The 18,236-nt window shown below is 46.3% G+C and overlaps 1 protein-coding gene across 5 annotated transcripts in view; it reads right to left on the bottom strand.

Annotated features, from left to right (window-relative positions):
- The window catches only part of TOP3B (DNA topoisomerase III beta), a 121,376-nt gene that overhangs the window by 8,574 nt on the left and 94,566 nt on the right, over positions 1-18,236 (bottom strand). For 4 of the 5 annotated variants that reach the window (XM_081252430.1, XM_081252427.1, XM_081252428.1 and 1 more), the window contains 7 exons: positions 16,927-17,104; positions 15,741-15,872; positions 14,585-14,691; positions 13,993-14,067; positions 12,674-12,870; positions 12,131-12,287; positions 11,286-11,399 (listed from right to left, as the gene is read on the bottom strand). In XM_081252430.1, the coding sequence (XP_081108556.1) occupies positions 11,286-11,399; positions 12,131-12,287; positions 12,674-12,870; positions 13,993-14,067; positions 14,585-14,691; positions 15,741-15,872; positions 16,927-16,996 (852 nt within the window). In that variant the 5' untranslated portion in view covers positions 16,997-17,104. The remainder of the gene's footprint in view (positions 1-11,285; positions 11,400-12,130; positions 12,288-12,673; positions 12,871-13,992; positions 14,068-14,584; positions 14,692-15,740; positions 15,873-16,926; positions 17,105-18,236) is intronic. The other variant, XM_081252431.1, reaches the window with a different exon arrangement.

The raw sequence follows: 18,236 nt of genomic DNA, 5'->3' as shown, positions 1-18,236 counted from the left end.
AGTCTACCTGAAAAAGAATTCAGAATAATGATGGTAAAGATGATCCAAGATTCTATTTCCCAGATCCAAAATCTTGGAAATAGAATAGACAAAATGCAAGAAACAGTTAACAAGGACCTAGAAGAACTAAAGATGAATCAAGCATCGATTAAAAACACAATAAATGAAATAAAAAATACTCTAGATGGGATCAATAGCAGAATAACTGAGGCAGAAGAACGGATAAGTGAGGTGGAAGATAAAATAGTGGAAATAACTGCTGCAGAGCAAAATAAAGAAAAAAGAATGAAAAGAACAGAGGACAGTCTCAGAGACCTCTGGGACAATATTAAACGCACCAACATTCGAATTATAGGGGTTCCAGAAGAAGAAGAGAAAAAGAAAGGGACTGAGAAAATATTTGAAGAGATTATAGTTGAAAACTTCCCTAATATGGGAAAGGAAATAGTTAATCAAGTCCAGGAGGCACAGAGAGTCCCATACAGAATAAATCCAAGGAGAAATACGCCAAGACACATATTAATCAAACTGTCAAAAATTAAACACAAAGAAATCATATTAAAAGCAGCAAGGCAAAAACAACAAATAACACACAAGGGAATCCCCATCAGGATAACAGCTGATCTCTCAGCAGAAACTCTACAAGCCAGAAGGGAGTGGCAGGACATAATTAAAGTGATGAAGGAGAAAAACCTGCAACCAAGATTACTCTACCCAGCAAGGATCTCATTCAGATTTGATGGAGAAATTAAAACCTTTACAGACAAGCAAAAGCTGAGAGAGTTCAGCACCACCAAACCAGCTTTACAACAAATGCTAAAGGAACTTCTCTAGGCAAGAAACACAACAGAAGGAAAAGACCTACAATAACGAACCCAAAACAATTAAGAAAATGGGAATAGGAACATACATATCGATAATTACCTTAAATGTAAATGGACTAAATGCTCCCACCAAAAGACACAGATTGGCTGAATGGATACAAAAACAAGACCCATATATATGCTGTCTACAAGAGACCCACTTCAGACCTAGAGACACATACAGACTGAAAGTAAGGGGATGGAAAAAGATATTCCATGCAAATGGAAACCAAAAGAAAGCTGGAGTAGCAATTCTCATATCAGACAAAATAGACTTTAAAATAACGACTATTAGAAGAGACAAAGAAGGACACTACATAATGATAAAGGGATCGATCCAAGAAGAAGATATAACAATTGTAAATATTTATGCACCCAACATAGGAGCACCTCAATACATAAGGCAAATACTAACAGCCATAAAAGGAGAAATCAACAGTAACACAATCATAGTAGGGGACTTTAACACCCCACTTTCACCAATGGACAGATCATCCAAAATGAAAATAAATAAGGAAACACAAGCTTTAAATGATACATTAAACGAGATGGACTTAGTTGATATTTATAGGACATTCCATCCAAAAACAACAGAATACACATTTTTCTCAAGTGCTCATGGAACATTCTCCAGGATAGATCATATCTTGGGTCACAAATCAAGCCTCGGTAATTTTAAGAAAATTGAAATTGTATCAAGTATCTTCTCCGACCACAATGCTATGAGACTAGACATCAATTACAGGAAAAGATGTGTAAAAAATACAAACACATGGAGGCTAAACAATACACTACTCAATAACGAAGTGATCACTGAAGAAATCAAAGAGGAAATTAAAAAATACCTAGAAAAAAATGACAATGGAGACACGACGACCCAAAACCTATGGGACGCAGCAAAAGCAGTTCTAAGGGGGAAGTTTATAGCAATACAATCCCACCTTAAGAAACAGGAAGCATTTCGAGTAAACAACCTGACCCTGCACCTAAAGCAATTAGAGAAAGAAGAACAAAAATACCCCAAAGCTAGCAGAAGGAAAGAAATCATAAAGATCAGATCAGAAATAAATGAAAAAGAAATGAAGGAAACGATAGCAAAGATCAACCAAACTAAAAGCTGGTTCTTTGAGAAGATAAACAAAATTGACAAACCATTAGCCAGACTCATCAAGAAAAAAAGGGAGAAGACTCAAATCAATAGAATTAGAAATGAAAAAGGAGAAGTAACAACTGACACTGCAGAAATACAAAAGATTATGAGAGATTACTATAAGCAACTCTATTCCAATAAAATGGACAACCTGGAAGAAATGGACACATTCTTAGAAATGCACAACTTGCCAAGACTGACTCAGGAAGAAATAGAAAATATGAATAGACCAATCACAAGCACTGAAATTGAAACTGTGATTAAAAATCTTCCATCAAACAAAAGCCCAGGACCAGATGGCTTCACAGGTGAATTCTATCAAACATTTAGAGAAGAGCTAACACCTATCCTTCTCAAACTCTTCCAAAATATAGCAGAGGGAGGAACACTCCCAAACTCATTCTACGAGGCCGACATCACCTTGATACCAAAACCAGGCAAGGATGTCACAAAGAAAGAAAACTACAGGCCAATATCACTGATGAACATAGATGCAAAAATCCTCAACAAAATACTAGCAAACAGAATCCAAGAGCACATTAAAAGGATCATACACCATGATCAAGTGGGGTTTATCCCAGGAATGCAAGGATTCTTCAATATACGCAAATCAATCAATGTAATACACCATATTAACAAGTTGAAGGAGAAAAACCATATGATCATCTCAATAGATGCAGAGAAAGCTTTCGACAAAATTCAACACCCATTTATGATAAAAACCCTGCAGAAAGTAGGTATAGAGGGATCTTTCCTCAACATAATAAAGGCCATATATGACAAACCCACAGCCAACATTGTCCTCAATGGTGAAAAACGGAAACCATTTCCACTAAGATCAGGAACAAGACAAGGCTGCCCACTCTCACCACTCTTATTCAACATAGTTTTGGAAGTTTTAGCCACAGCCATCAGAGAAGAAAAGGAAATAAAAGGAATCCAAATTGGAAAAGAAGAAGTAAAGCTGTCACTGTTTGCAGATGACATGATACTATACATAGAGAATCCTAAAGATGCTACCGAAAAACTACTAGAGCTAATCAATGAATTTGGTAAAGTAGCAGGATATAAAATTAATGTACAGAAATCTCTGGCATTCCTATACACTAATGATGAAAAATCTGAAAATGAAATCAAGAAAACACTCCCATTTACCATCGCAACAAAAAGAATAAAATATCTAGGAATAAACCTACCTAAGGAGACAAAAGACCTGTATGCAGAAAACTATAAGACACTGATGAAAGAAATTAAAGATGATACAAATAGATGGAGAGATATACCATGCTCCTGGATTGGAAGAATCAATATTGTGAAAATGACTCTACTACCGAAAGCAATCTACAGATTCAATGCAATCCCTATCAAACTACCAATGGCATTTTTCACAGAACTAGAACAAAAAATTTCAAAATTTGTTTGGAAAAACAAAAGGCCCCGAATAGCTAAAGCAATCTTGAGAACGAAAAACGGAGCTGGAGGAATCAGGCTCCCTGACTTCAGACTATACTACAAAGCTACAGTAATTAAGACAGTCTGGTACTGGCATAAAAACAGAAAGATAGATCAGTGGATCAGGATAGAAAGCCCAGAGATAAACCCACGCACATATGGCCAACTTATCTTTGATAAAGGAGGCAGGAATGTACAGTGGAGAAAGGACAGCCTCTTCAATAAGTGGTGCTGGGAAAACTGGACAGGGACATGTAAAAGTTTGAGATTAGATCATTCCCTAGCACCATACACAAAAATAAGCTCAAAATGGATTAAAGACTTAAATGTAAGGCCAGAAACTATCAAACTCTTAGAGGAAAACATAGGTAGAACACTCTATGACATAAATCACAGCAAGATCCTTTTGGACCCACCTCCTAGAGAAATGGAAATAAAAACAAAGATAAACAAATGGGACCTAATGAAACTTCAAAGCTTTTGCACAGCAAAGGAAACCATAAAGAAGACCAAAAGACAACCCTCAGAATGGGAGAAAATATTTGCAAATGAAGCAACTGACAAAGGATTAATCTCCAAAATTTATAAACAGCTCATGCAGCTCAATAGCAAAAAAACAGACAACCCAATCCAAAAATGGGCAGAAGACTTAAATAGGCATTTCTCCAAAGAAGATATACAGACTGCCAACAAACACATGAAAGAATGCTCAACATCATTAATCATTAGAGAAATGCAAATCAAAACTACAATGAGATATCATCTCACACCAGTCAGAATGGCCATCATCAAGGAATCTAGAAACAATAAATGCTGGAGAGGGTGTGGAGAAAAGGGAACACTCTTGCACTGCTGGTGGGAATGTGAATTGGTACAGCCACTATGGAGAACGGTATGGAGGTTCCTTAAAAAACTACAAATAGAACTACCATATGACCCAGCAATCCCACTACTGGGCATATACCCTGAGAAAACCATAATTCAAAAAGAGACATGTACCAAAATGTTCATTGCAGCTCTATTCACAATAGCCCGGAGCTGGAAACAACCTAAGTGTCCATCATCGGATGAATGGATAAAGAAGATGTGGCACATATATACAATGGAATATTACTCAGCCATAAAAAGAAACGAAACTGAGCTATTTGTAATGAGGTGGATAGACCTAGAGTCTGTCATACAGAGTGAAGTTAGTCAGAAAGAGAAAGACAAATACCGTATGCTAACACATATATACGGAATTTAAAAAAAAAAAATGTCATGAAGAACCTAGGGGCAAAACGGGAATGAAGACGCAGACCTACTTGAGAATGGACTTGAGGATATGGGGAGGGGGAAGGGTGGGCTGTGACAAGGCGAAAGAGAGGCATGGACGTGTATACACTACCAAACGTAAGGTAGATAGATAGTGGGAAGCAGCCGCAGAGCACAGGGAGATCAGCTCGGTGCTTTGTGACCGCCTGGAGGGGTGGGATGGGGAGGGTGGGAGGGAGGGAGATGCATGAGGGAAGGGATGTGGGAACAGATGTATATGTATGACTGATTCACTTTGTTATAAAGCAGAAACTAATTAAAAAAAAAAAAAAAAGAAATCTAGAAACAATAAATGCTGGAGAGGGTGTGGAGAAAAGGGAACACTCTTGCACTGCTGGTGGGAATGTGAATTGGTACAGCCACTATGGAGAACGGTATGGAGGTTCCTTAAAAAACTACAAATAGAACTACCATATGACCCAGCAATCCCACTACTGGGCATATACCCTGAGAAAACCATAATTCAAAAAGAGACATGTACCAAAATGTTCATTGCAGCTCTATTCACAATAGCCCGGAGCTGGAAACAACCTAAGTGTCCATCATCGGATGAATGGATAAAGAAGATGTGGCACATATATACAATGGAATATTACTCAGCCATAAAAAGAAACGAAACTGAGCTATTTGTAATGAGGTGGATAGACCTAGAGTCTGTCATACAGAGTGAAGTTAGTCAGAAAGAGAAAGACAAATACCGTATGCTAACACATATATACGGAATTTAAAAAAAAAATGTCATGAAGAACCTAGGGGCAAAACGGGAATGAAGACGCAGACCTACTTGAGAATGGACTTGAGGATATGGGGAGGGGGAAGGGTGGGCTGTGACAAGGCGAAAGAGAGGCATGGACGTGTATACACTACCAAACGTAAGGTAGATAGATAGTGGGAAGCAGCCGCAGAGCACAGGGAGATCAGCTCGGTGCTTTGTGACCGCCTGGAGGGGTGGGATGGGGAGGGTGGGAGGGAGGGAGATGCATGAGGGAAGGGATGTGGGAACAGATGTATATGTATGACTGATTCACTTTGTTATAAAGCAGAAACTAATTAAAAAAATAAATAAATAAACTTAAAAAAAAAATGGAAAAAAAAAAAAAAAAAAAAAAAGCAGCAAGGCAAAAACAACAAATAACACACAAGGGAATCCCCATCAGGATAACAGCTGATCTCTCAGCAGAAACTCTACAAGCCAGAAGGGAGTGGCAGGACATAATTAAAGTGATGAAGGAGAAAAACCTGCAACCAAGATTACTCTACCCAGCAAGGATCTCATTCAGATTTGATGGAGAAATTAAAACCTTTACAGACAAGCAAAAGCTGAGAGAGTTCAGCACCACCAAACCAGCTTTACAACAAATGCTAAAGGAACTTCTCTAGGCAAGAAACACAACAGAAGGAAAAGACCTACAATAACGAACCCAAAACAATTAAGAAAATGGGAATAGGAACATACATATCGATAATTACCTTAAATGTAAATGGACTAAATGCTCCCACCAAAAGACACAGATTGGCTGAATGGATACAAAAACAAGACCCATATATATGCTGTCTACAAGAGACCCACTTCAGACCTAGAGACACATACAGACTGAAAGTAAGGGGATGGAAAAAGATATTCCATGCAAATGGAAACCAAAAGAAAGCTGGAGTAGCAATTCTCATATCAGACAAAATAGACTTTAAAATAACGACTATTAGAAGAGACAAAGAAGGACACTACATAATGATAAAGGGATCGATCCAAGAAGAAGATATAACAATTGTAAATATTTATGCACCCAACATAGGAGCACCTCAATACATAAGGCAAATACTAACAGCCATAAAAGGAGAAATCAACAGTAACACAATCATAGTAGGGGACTTTAACACCCCACTTTCACCAATGGACAGATCATCCAAAATGAAAATAAATAAGGAAACACAAGCTTTAAATGATACATTAAACAAGATGGACTTAATTGATATTTATAGGACATTCCATCCAAAAACACAGAATACACATTTTTCTCAAGTGCTCATGGAACATTCTCCAGGATAGATCATATCTTGGGTCACAAATCAAGCCTTGGTAAATTTAAGAAAATTGAAATTGTATCAAGTATCTTTTCTGACCACAATGCTATGAGACTAGATATCAATTACAGGAAAAGAGCTGTAAAAAATACAAACACATGGAGGCTAAACAATACACTACTTAATAACAAAGTGATCACTGAAGAAATCAAAGGGGAAATTAAAAAATACCTAGAAACAAATGACAATGGAGACACGACGACCCAAAACCTATGGGACGCAGCAAAAGCAGTTCTAAGGGGGAAGTTTATAGCAATACAATCCCACCTTAAGAAACAGGAAGCATTTCGAGTAAACAACCTGACCCTGCACCTAAAGCAATTAGAGAAAGAAGAACAAAAATACCCCAAAGCTAGCAGAAGGAAAGAAATCATAAAGATCAGATCAGAAATAAATGAAAAAGAAATGAAGGAAACGATAGCAAAGATCAACCAAACTAAAAGCTGGTTCTTTGAGAAGATAAACAAAATTGACAAACCATTAGCCAGACTCATCAAGAAAAAAAGGGAGAAGACTCAAATCAATAGAATTAGAAATGAAAAAGGAGAAGTAACAACTGACACTGCAGAAATACAAAAGATTATGAGAGATTACTATAAGCAACTCTATTCCAATAAAATGGACAACCTGGAAGAAATGGACACATTCTTAGAAATGCACAACCTGCCAAGACTGACTCAGGAAGAAATAGAAAATATGAATAGACCAATCACAAGCACTGAAATTGAAACTGTGATTAAAAATCTTCCATCAAACAAAAGCCCAGGACCAGATGGCTTCACAGGTGAATTCTATCAAACATTTAGAGAAGAGCTAACACCTATCCTTCTCAAACTCTTCCAAAATATAGCAGAGGGAGGAACACTCCCAAACTCATTCTACGAGGCCGACATCACCTTGATACCAAAACCAGGCAAGGATGTCACAAAGAAAGAAAACTACAGGCCAATATCACTGATGAACATAGATGCAAAAATCCTCAACAAAATACTAGCAAACAGAATCCAAGAGCACATTAAAAGGATCATACACCATGATCAAGTGGGGTTTATCCCAGGAATGCAAGGATTCTTCAATATACGCAAATCAATCAATGTAATACACCATATTAACAAGTTGAAGGAGAAAAACCATATGATCATCTCAATAGATGCAGAGAAAGCTTTCGACAAAATTCAACACCCATTTATGATAAAAACCCTGCAGAAAGTAGGTATAGAGGGATCTTTCCTCAACATAATAAAGGCCATATATGACAAACCCACAGCCAACATTGTCCTCAATGGTGAAAAACGGAAACCATTTCCACTAAGATCAGGAACAAGACAAGGCTGCCCACTCTCACCACTCTTATTCAACATAGTTTTGGAAGTTTTAGCCACAGCCATCAGAGAAGAAAAGGAAATAAAAGGAATCCAAATTGGAAAAGAAGAAGTAAAGCTGTCACTGTTTGCAGATGACATGATACTATACATAGAGAATCCTAAAGATGCTACCGAAAAACTACTAGAGCTAATCAATGAATTTGGTAAAGTAGCAGGATATAAAATTAATGTACAGAAATCTCTGGCATTCCTATACACTAATGATGAAAAATCTGAAAATGAAATCAAGAAAACACTCCCATTTACCATCGCAACAAAAAGAATAAAATATCTAGGAATAAACCTACCTAAGGAGACAAAAGACCTGTATGCAGAAAACTATAAGACACTGATGAAAGAAATTAAAGATGATACAAATAGATGGAGAGATATACCATGCTCCTGGATTGGAAGAATCAATATTGTGAAAATGACTCTACTACCGAAAGCAATCTACAGATTCAATGCAATCCCTATCAAACTACCAATGGCATTTTTCACAGAACTAGAACAAAAAATTTCAAAATTTGTTTGGAAAAACAAAAGGCCCCGAATAGCTAAAGCAATCTTGAGAACGAAAAACGGAGCTGGAGGAATCAGGCTCCCTGACTTCAGACTATACTACAAAGCTACAGTAATTAAGACAGTCTGGTACTGGCATAAAAACAGAAAGATAGATCAGTGGATCAGGATAGAAAGCCCAGAGATAAACCCACGCACATATGGCCAACTTATCTTTGATAAAGGAGGCAGGAATGTACAGTGGAGAAAGGACAGCCTCTTCAATAAGTGGTGCTGGGAAAACTGGACAGGGACATGTAAAAGTTTGAGATCAGATCATTCCCTAGCACCATACACAAAAATAAGCTCAAAATGGATTAAAGACTTAAATGTAAGGCCAGAAACTATCAAACTCTTAGAGGAAAACATAGGTAGAACACTCTATGACATAAATCACAGCAAGATCCTTTTGGACCCACCTCCTAGAGAAATGGAAATAAAAACAAAGATAAACAAATGGGACCTAATGAAACTTCAAAGCTTTTGCACAGCAAAGGAAACCATAAAGAAGACCAAAAGACAACCCTCAGAATGGGAGAAAATATTTGCAAATGAAGCAACTGACAAAGGATTAATCTCCAAAATTTATAAACAGCTCATGCAGCTCAATAGCAAAAAAACAGACAACCCAATCCAAAAATGGGCAGAAGACTTAAATAGGCATTTCTCCAAAGAAGATATACAGACTGCCAACAAACACATGAAAGAATGCTCAACATCATTAATCATTAGAGAAATGCAAATCAAAACTACAATGAGATATCATCTCACACCAGTCAGAATGGCCATCATCAAGGAATCTAGAAACAATAAATGCTGGAGAGGGTGTGGAGAAAAGGGAACACTCTTGCACTGCTGGTGGGAATGTGAATTGGTACAGCCACTATGGAGAACGGTATGGAGGTTCCTTAAAAAACTACAAATAGAACTACCATATGACCCAGCAATCCCACTACTGGGCATATACCCTGAGAAAACCATAATTCAAAAAGAGACATGTACCAAAATGTTCATTGCAGCTCTATTCACAATAGCCCGGAGCTGGAAACAACCTAAGTGTCCATCATCGGATGAATGGATAAAGAAGATGTGGCACATATATACAATGGAATATTACTCAGCCATAAAAAGAAACGAAACTGAGCTATTTGTAATGAGGTGGATAGACCTAGAGTCTGTCATACAGAGTGAAGTTAGTCAGAAAGAGAAAGACAAATACCGTATGCTAACACATATATACGGAATTTAAAAAAAAAAAATGTCATGAAGAACCTAGGGGCAAAACGGGAATGAAGACGCAGACCTACTTGAGAATGGACTTGAGGATATGGGGAGGGGGAAGGGTGGGCTGTGACAAGGCGAAAGAGAGGCATGGACGTGTATACACTACCAAACGTAAGGTAGATAGATAGTGGGAAGCAGCCGCAGAGCACAGGGAGATCAGCTCGGTGCTTTGTGACCGCCTGGAGGGGTGGGATGGGGAGGGTGGGAGGGAGGGAGATGCATGAGGGAAGGGATGTGGGAACAGATGTATATGTATGACTGATTCACTTTGTTATAAAGCAGAAACTAATTAAAAAAATAAATAAATAAACTTAAAAAAAAAATCTACAAACAATAAATGCTGGAGAGGGTGTGGAAAAAAAGGAACACTCTTGCACTGCTGGTGGGAATGTGAATTGGTACAGCCACTATGGAGAACGGTATGGAGGTTCCTTAAAAAACTACAAATAGAACTACCATATGACCCAGCAATTCCACTACTGGGCATATACCCTGAGAAAACCATAATTCAAAAAGAGACATGTACCAAAATGTTCATAGCAGCCCTATTTACAATAGCCCGGAGATGGAAACAACCTAAGTGTCCATCATCGGATGAATGGGTAAAGAAGATGTGGCACATATATACAATGGAATATTACTCAGCCATAAAAAGAAATGAAATTGAGCTATTTGTAATGAGGTGGATGGACCTAGAGTCTGTCATACAGAGTGAAGTAAGTCAGAAAGGGAAAGACAAATACTCTATGCTGACACATATATATGGAATTTAAGAAAAAAAAATGTCATGAAGAACATAGGGGTAAGACAGGAATACAGACACAGACCTACTAGAGAATGGACTTGAGGATATGGGGAGGGGGAAGGGTAAGCTGTGACAAAGTGAAAGAGCGGCATGGACATATATACACTACCAAACATAAGGTAGATAGCTAGTGGGAAGCAGCCGCATAGCACAGGGAGATCAGCTCGGTGCTTTGTGACCGCCTGGAGGGGTGGGATAGGGAGGGTGGGAGGGAGACGCAAAAGGGAGGGGATATGGGAACATATGTATATGTATAACTGATTAAATTTGTTATAAAGCAAAAAATAAAAAAAATTAAAAATAAAGTGTCTGTGTTCCAGAAAGGCAGAGAAAGATATAAGCCTAGGTCAGCAGAGTCTTCTGAGGCTCCCCCCAAGGCAGATGGGACTGATGTGGGTGGAGCAGCCCACCTGGGCCTCCTTCTCCAGCTTGGTCATGTTCAGGAACATCTGTGCGATCTCCCGGTCGAACACACGCACTCGGTCCCAGTCCAAAAGGAGGGATCGGTCCTTATCGGCATCCACCTGCAGGAGGGGAACAGGAGAGCAGGGAGAGAAAGCATCCAGGTGAGCCAGCGCCAGCAGGGAGAATTGGGGCAGACAGAGCTGGTCCTCGCCTGGGCCCTGCCGCTAAAGTCTCTCGGCTGTACCTGTTCAGGTGCACAGCCGCAGGTGTGCAGGTTGAGGCCCAGCCCCTCCCCAAGTGGAGGCTGCCTCTGACACAAAGCCTCCTTGCTGAGATCAGCCAGACGGCCTCAGGAGGGGAGCCCCAAGCCGAGGCTGAGGTGTCCTTAGGGAGCATCGGAGCCCCCACCTCTCATCCCCTAAGCCCCACTGGCACTAGATGTGGCCCCACCTAGGAGACCCCAGCCCTGTGTTGACTGAAGCAGCTCTGTATTATGCTCTAAATCTTAGAAAAACCTTCCTTTTTACTTGGAGCAGGGGTTCCAAGACTTCTTAGAAGCTCGAAAGTCAGCAGCCTGTGGCCCTCAGTCCAGTCCTTGGACCTGACCACCCCAACCGTGGGCCTGGCGGGTGACCTCACCCTGAGCTGCCAGAGCGTCCAGGCCTGGCCTTGTCCTGCGGCCTCCACGAAAGCTGGGGGCCCTTCCCTGGGCACCTGCAACAACTTCCTGGTGGGACAGCCACCCACAGCTGTGCCCTTGGCCTGGGGACTATGACAATGATGATGGAGGCTCTCAGAATCCATATCCAAACCCGGAAAGACCCAGCATGAACAGGAAAAGGAAGTGAACCTTGGCCTGCAGCACCCAGTAGGTCTCCGGTTTGAAGGACTGGATTTTATCATGTCTCTCCACACAGAAGCCCAGCGTGGGGGTCTGGCATGGCCCGAAGGAGATGAGCGAGCTGTCTAGGTTGCCGTATTTCCCCTGGAAGTATTTAGTCTGAAACCTATAAAGGGGGTTGGGGGGAGAGGAGGACATATTGGTCACACATTCACTCAAATACCATCATTAGCTGCCCGTGGGAGTGGGGCAGGAGGCTGCCTGGTCGGTGTGGGAGGAGGCCAAGGCAACAGCTCCCTGCTCAAAAGATGGAAAGGGAAGAGCAGAGGCTCTGTCCACCCTGGCCGGAAGCCCTATTTTATTCTGTACCCCTCCACCCCCTCAAGACCTGCCCACCCTGCTTGTCGAGAGGGGACCTCTGTGGTCTGCGTCAGCTAAAGAGACAGTTTTCTTGGGGATTTTAAAATGCTGACAATCTCCTGTTGCCGACCAGGCCTGGGGGGAGGCCGGGAGCCAGGCGAGGCAGTGGCCTGGCCAGGGGGTGGGCGGCACCTGGTGAAGGCGCAGCCAATGCGCAGGTCCAGCTCCTGCCGCGCATCCACTGAGAGTGCCTCGTTGTGGTCGGGCTCACCCAGGCGGACCATGGCAGTGCAGATGTCTGTGTCAGTGATGGAGCTGAACCGGGCCCGGAACACTGTCTTCTCGCCACTGTGGGCCTGATTCATGACGGGCAGCACCGCGTCCAGGACCTGGGGAGGCGGCCGGCTGTAATGCCCACACCTCACCTCACCTGGGTGCCAGGCCCCGTCCACTGCCCTCTCCTCCTGGAGCCTCAGTCTCCACGGGCCCCCTGCCATGCGCTTCCTTTCCTTCTGTCCACCACTGTGTTCAAACCCCCTTCCTACTGCTACCCTCTCTCTTCCTACAGTGGCTTCCACCCCCAAACCAGGAGGCGCTACTGCAGGGGACACAAGGGACCCCAGCCTCCAAGTCCACCCCGCTCCACCCACTTTCCCGCCTTCTAGAGGAGGGAGTGCTGGGAGGGCCGAGGGGATTTGGGAGACTTTCCAGGGACTGGAGGAAAGACAGAGAAGGGAAAAGAAGAAAATGCAGTGGATAGGAGTGGGGGCCGGTGCATCTCAGGGCTAGAGCAGGGTGGGGGACGTGGGGGGCCTGGAGCCCAGACTCACTAAGAGTTAGTGAAGGCCGTGCAGCGGGAGGGGAGTCGCCGCTGGAGCCTGGCCATGCAGCTTCCTTATGGGGAAGGAGTGGCTCCGTTTCTGAGGGGAGAAAGCCCGTGAGCTGCCAACATTCTCCACCCCAGACGCAAAGGTCCCTGGGGAGGAGCAGCCCTGCAGGGGAGGGGTCGGGAGAGGAGTGTCTGGGAACAGTTCCCTGAGGTGCCAGGTCCCAGGTGAGAGCTGGGGTGTTCCAGCCTGAGGGGCTCCTGTGGGAGGCAGGCCTGGGAGCTGCCACCTGCTTCCAGCCTGAGGGGGGGCGCCTGGGGGCTGGCAGAGACGGGAGGCGGGAGGGCACAGCTTGGGGGGCGGGGGGAGAAGGAGGAGGTAGGTGAAAGGGTGTCAAGCAGCACTGGCTGAAGGTCCCTGCATGGCTCTGGGAGGGTGCGATGCTCAGAACCCACCCTCTCCTCCAGGCAGTCCTCCATCTAGGAAATCCTGCCCCGTGGCTTCCTCACAATGTGCCCCTCAGGCAAAGGGACACTCCCTCCCCTGGGTAGAGCCCGTGCATCTTAAAATATCTACAGAATCAGCAGAATTTAAGCCTGTGCCGTGGTTCCCCTGGCAGCATCAGCCCCAGGAGTGGCATGACAGCGGCGGGAAGGCCGATGTATGGACCCCCAGCCCCCTCACCTCGAAGCAGATGTTCTCTCCCTCCTTGTCGCAGTCCAGCCACAGTACGATGTAGTCACAGCCTTTGCCCTCCACCTGAGCATAGCACATGGGGAATCACATCTGCCTCGGCCCCCAGTGCCTGCCCATGGTGCCCCCGCCCGGCTGGCGGAGCAGAGCCCGGCCCCGAAGCCCAGGGCAGGGCCCAGGCTGAGCCAAGGAGCTGGCTACAGTCAGGCTGGCTTAGCCTCTCAGCAAAGAATTTAGTTCAGAACTGCTGTTTTTTGGACAAAAAAGTTATAAATGCCACGTGATCTTAACCTCCAAAACCGCATTTAAAAAAAAGCTAAAATGAAATAACTAAGTATTAACAGTAGTTGTCTTGGATAGTGAGATTATAATTAATTTTTCTTCTTTTTACTTACTTGTATTTTCTAATTTTCATCACATGTATGCACTTGTTTTAAAATTAGGAAATCACCACCACCAAACTATTTTAAAAGCAGGATGTTGCCCCAGGCGCCGGGGAGCCCAGGCTGACTGTGGGGGAGGAGTGGGCCTAAGGGCACCTCGGGGGGTGGGCTGGGGGTGCTCCCTCACACTCAGGACGCACCTGCAGGAACTTCACCATGTTCAGCTTGGGGTTGGCCTCCTTCTTCTCCGTTGGGGCTTGGCTGAACAGCTCGGCGGGGTCCACCTTGTCCCACTTGTTGTACTTTCCTACAAACACAGGCATTGGACGTCCAGATCACACTTCACGCTTCCTGGGACTTGGACCCCAGGAGGAGGGTGGGGAGAGGGAGGTTCGGAAAACCCTTTGCCCAGAGCAGGGCCTCCCTTCGCCTGAGCTGTGAGCCGGCAACACACTTGAGCCCCGCGTGGGAGCTGCTCCCGGATGTTCTCCGTGGCTGGGGGCACCGCTCCTGGTGGTCTCACTGCCACTCATGCCCTGTCTCCTCCTCCAGCTGGTTTCTGTACCCTCTCCCCACCCAGCACTTGGCCGGCCCCCGACAGGTGCTCAGCAGATCCCGGGGGGCCTCAGTGTCCTCAGGCCCCCCGTCCAGCGCATCCCCCACACTTCTCTACTTGGCGTTCGGGCCTCAAATGCCCAGCCTGTAGGCTTCCTTCTAGGCGTCGCTGGTCAGACACAGCCAAGTTCAAGCCCCAGCTCCCTGACTTCAGGGTCCGAATGCCCTGCCCCAAGGGGAGCAAGAACTGCCGAGGCTCTGCTGTGAGCGGCCCGCGCTCAGTGCTGCACCTCCCGCCCCACTGGGGCCTCAAACAGTCCTGGGAGGCGATGGCACTGATCTCAGACCCTTCACACACGAGAAGCAGAAATGCACGGAGGCCCAGCTCTGGTGGAGCGAGGGTCAGAGCCCAGGTCCGACCCACATCAACTGAGACCCTGCACCCAGCCCCACTGGGTCACTGATGCTGGCCTTCCAATCACCACTGATGGACTGCAGGACAAAGGTCATACTCGCAGGGGCAGCAGCCCTCTGTGGAATGCCTGCACGGGCCAGGCCCCTGCTCAGGTGGGGACCACTGCCTCCACTCTGCACAGGAAGGTGCAGGGCTCACAGTGACCAAGGGGCACCACTGGGACAGGGACCCCAGGTCAGCTCTCCACAGTCTGCTGGCCTCAGGACTCATGGGTTCTGGACAAACCTCTCTGCCCGGAGCCTGCCCTGGGCTCCAACTGGACCCTGGGCAGCACAAGGCAGGGCTCCTCAGTGCAATGGAAGGTGGGCAGGGGGGCAGGGGCTCACCCAGGAAGTCCAGGGTCATCACATGACCACAGACGGACGTCATCTTGAAGCGGACCAGCTGGCCAGTGAAGGTCCCGGTGTACTCGTGCACTGAGCACGTCCCGTTCAGCCCTTTGCGTGAGGACATGCTCCCTGCAGGAGAAGCACAGCCATGCGGGGACCCGGGGTCCTGACGCTGCCTCCTGGAGGGCCGGGGTCCCCTCCCCACAGCGGTCAGTGACAACATTCCTCAGGCTGCAGCAGTCACCGGGTGCTGAGAGATCTAGCGGCTCTCAGGGGAAACATGCAGAGCTGGGTGTGTGTGGGGGCCGAGAGCGCCCCCTCTGGACGCTCAAGAGCAGACACTCTCGGGTCGTTCTCTGCATTTCTGTGTTCACTCCTGAATCTGATTTCTGCCCCTTTCAAACCCTACTCAGAGGTTCCCCAGAGACCCCCTAACTATCGAACTCCAGGGTGACCTCTCCACTCCCAACCAATGGCCCCTTCCCTGAACTTTCTTGGCCTCTGGGGACTGGGCACTTCCAGGGTCTCCCCTCCTCTTCAGATGACTTCTCAGCCTGCTGCCCTGGGGTCTCCTCTTCCTTCAGCCGCTGGACTGAGGGGAGGTCAAGGTGGACACCTGCCATCTCTGGGTCCCCAGCACCCACTAACCACCCAGGGGCTGGGGTGAGGCAAGGGCAGGTGTTCTCTTTCCCAGTGCCCTGGGGTCTCAGGGGCACGGCTCAGCCTCGTGGCACCATCAAGTGGCGTGTGGGGCGTGGGTGCAGCTGCAGCGGGGCGTCCACAGGGCGGTGGTGCTGACACCCACGGCATGGCCTCAGCAGACTAGGCCGGGTGGGGTCCTTCCAGTGGACTCTTTCTGTGCAAGTCAGCAGGGCTCATTTCTGCTGCTCGTGACTGACCACCCTGCCCGGCGCAGCACTCGCCCAGTGGCCTGCCTGCCACGTGCTGCCAGCTGCGCCTGCACCTTGTGGGAGTCCCGGCTCACGCTCAGCATGGCAGTAATCGTACCCCACAGGGACTAAGTGACTTAGTGACCGAGGGCTTCATCCACGCCTGCTGTCCTGAACAGACTTGACTCCAGCAGGCTGGGGTTGCTTAGGAAGAAGAAAGGATTGACCTGCAGAGCAGGAACGCCCATGCTCACAGATCAAAGCCGTTGAGAGCGCCGGGGCTGCCCTCCTACCTCGAGAGAGGATTCTGGCGATGGACTGGGCCAAGGACGGCTTCTCAGCCACCATGAGCACCGTCTTCATCTCGTCTCAGGCTGCCAGCACCCTGCTTCACTCCGCTCTCAGGGAAATGGCAGTGAAACAGCTCACACACTGCCCTAGGGCAGCATCATGCTGCTGCCATGCCAACTCCTAAGAGAAAAGACACGCAGAAAACAACGATGCTTCCAGTGGGACCTCTCACTTTAAAGAACAAAACAAACCCGAGGCAAGAAAAAGAAGCTCAGGGAAACCTGAAGGCACCTGACAGACAACTGCCTAGGGCAACTGAACTGGATCGGGACCACGGCTTTGCTTGAAAAGATGAGGTGGCCCCATGACCCCAGACAGATTTTGTCCCCAAATCCACGCTAGGAAGCCCTGGGGGCCTTTGGGCCTGGCCCCCCTCCCGTGGAGCCGTCATTTACCCCCAGGGCTGAGACGGCATCCTCACCTTGGCTGAACAGGAGGGTGCCCTGGGCACTTTACCCAATGCAGATGCCCAGGCTGGACACCCATGTCCTCCTGACTCCCGACTGGGCTGAGACCCACTGGCCAGGAGATCCAGCCCCCAGCAGAGCTCGAGAGACCCTTCGCAAAAGGCTCTGACCTACCTCCCCACTTGCCCTGCTCCACCTCTCACTTTGCAGGCCAGGGTCTGGCCGGTTAAATTGGACATTGTCGTCTAAAGAAAAAAATACATCCATTTGCCTGGAATGCTCCACGGATCCTGGGGAAGGCAGCTCTACTGTCAAAGGCCCGGCTCAGGCACTAACTCTTCTTTAAAGGATTCTCCCTTTTTTAGGGAAAGACAGGATGGATCCTTTCCTGTGAGCTGTTTATTCATATTTGTACCCATTTTTTCCAAGAGAGTTGCTGTCTTATTTTAGGAGTCGTTTAGATAATGAGGAAATTAGCTCTTTACGGTATGACCTGATGTCCAAAACATTCCCCCAAGCAAAGTACAGCTAGAACAGGCCTGTATTTATGTCACCAGCAAGGGTTGCAGGTGGTGGGGCTGGGGGGCAGGCAGACCCGGACGTGGCTGGTGGAACTTGACCGGAGCGACTTGATGACATCTCTCAAAACTACGAGCATGTGGCCGTAGCAGTCCCACATCCAGGGACGAGCTCAGGGATCCCACATGATTTACAGAGCACCCACTGCACGCTCAGTGTGTCGCCCTGTGCCACGAGGGGCAGAGCAGGGGTGGCACAGGGCAGGCATGAGCTGTGCAGTGTCCGGGGGCAGAGTTTCAAGGCGGCCCAGGGACTCCCCTTCTCTC

This window comes from Mesoplodon bidens (genome assembly GCF_964165515.1).
Source record: "Mesoplodon bidens genome assembly, chromosome: 13".
NCBI lineage: Eukaryota > Metazoa > Chordata > Mammalia > Artiodactyla > Ziphiidae > Mesoplodon > Mesoplodon bidens.
Note: the sequence above shows the minus strand (reverse complement) of the source record. Positions and strands in the feature narration are given on the sequence as shown.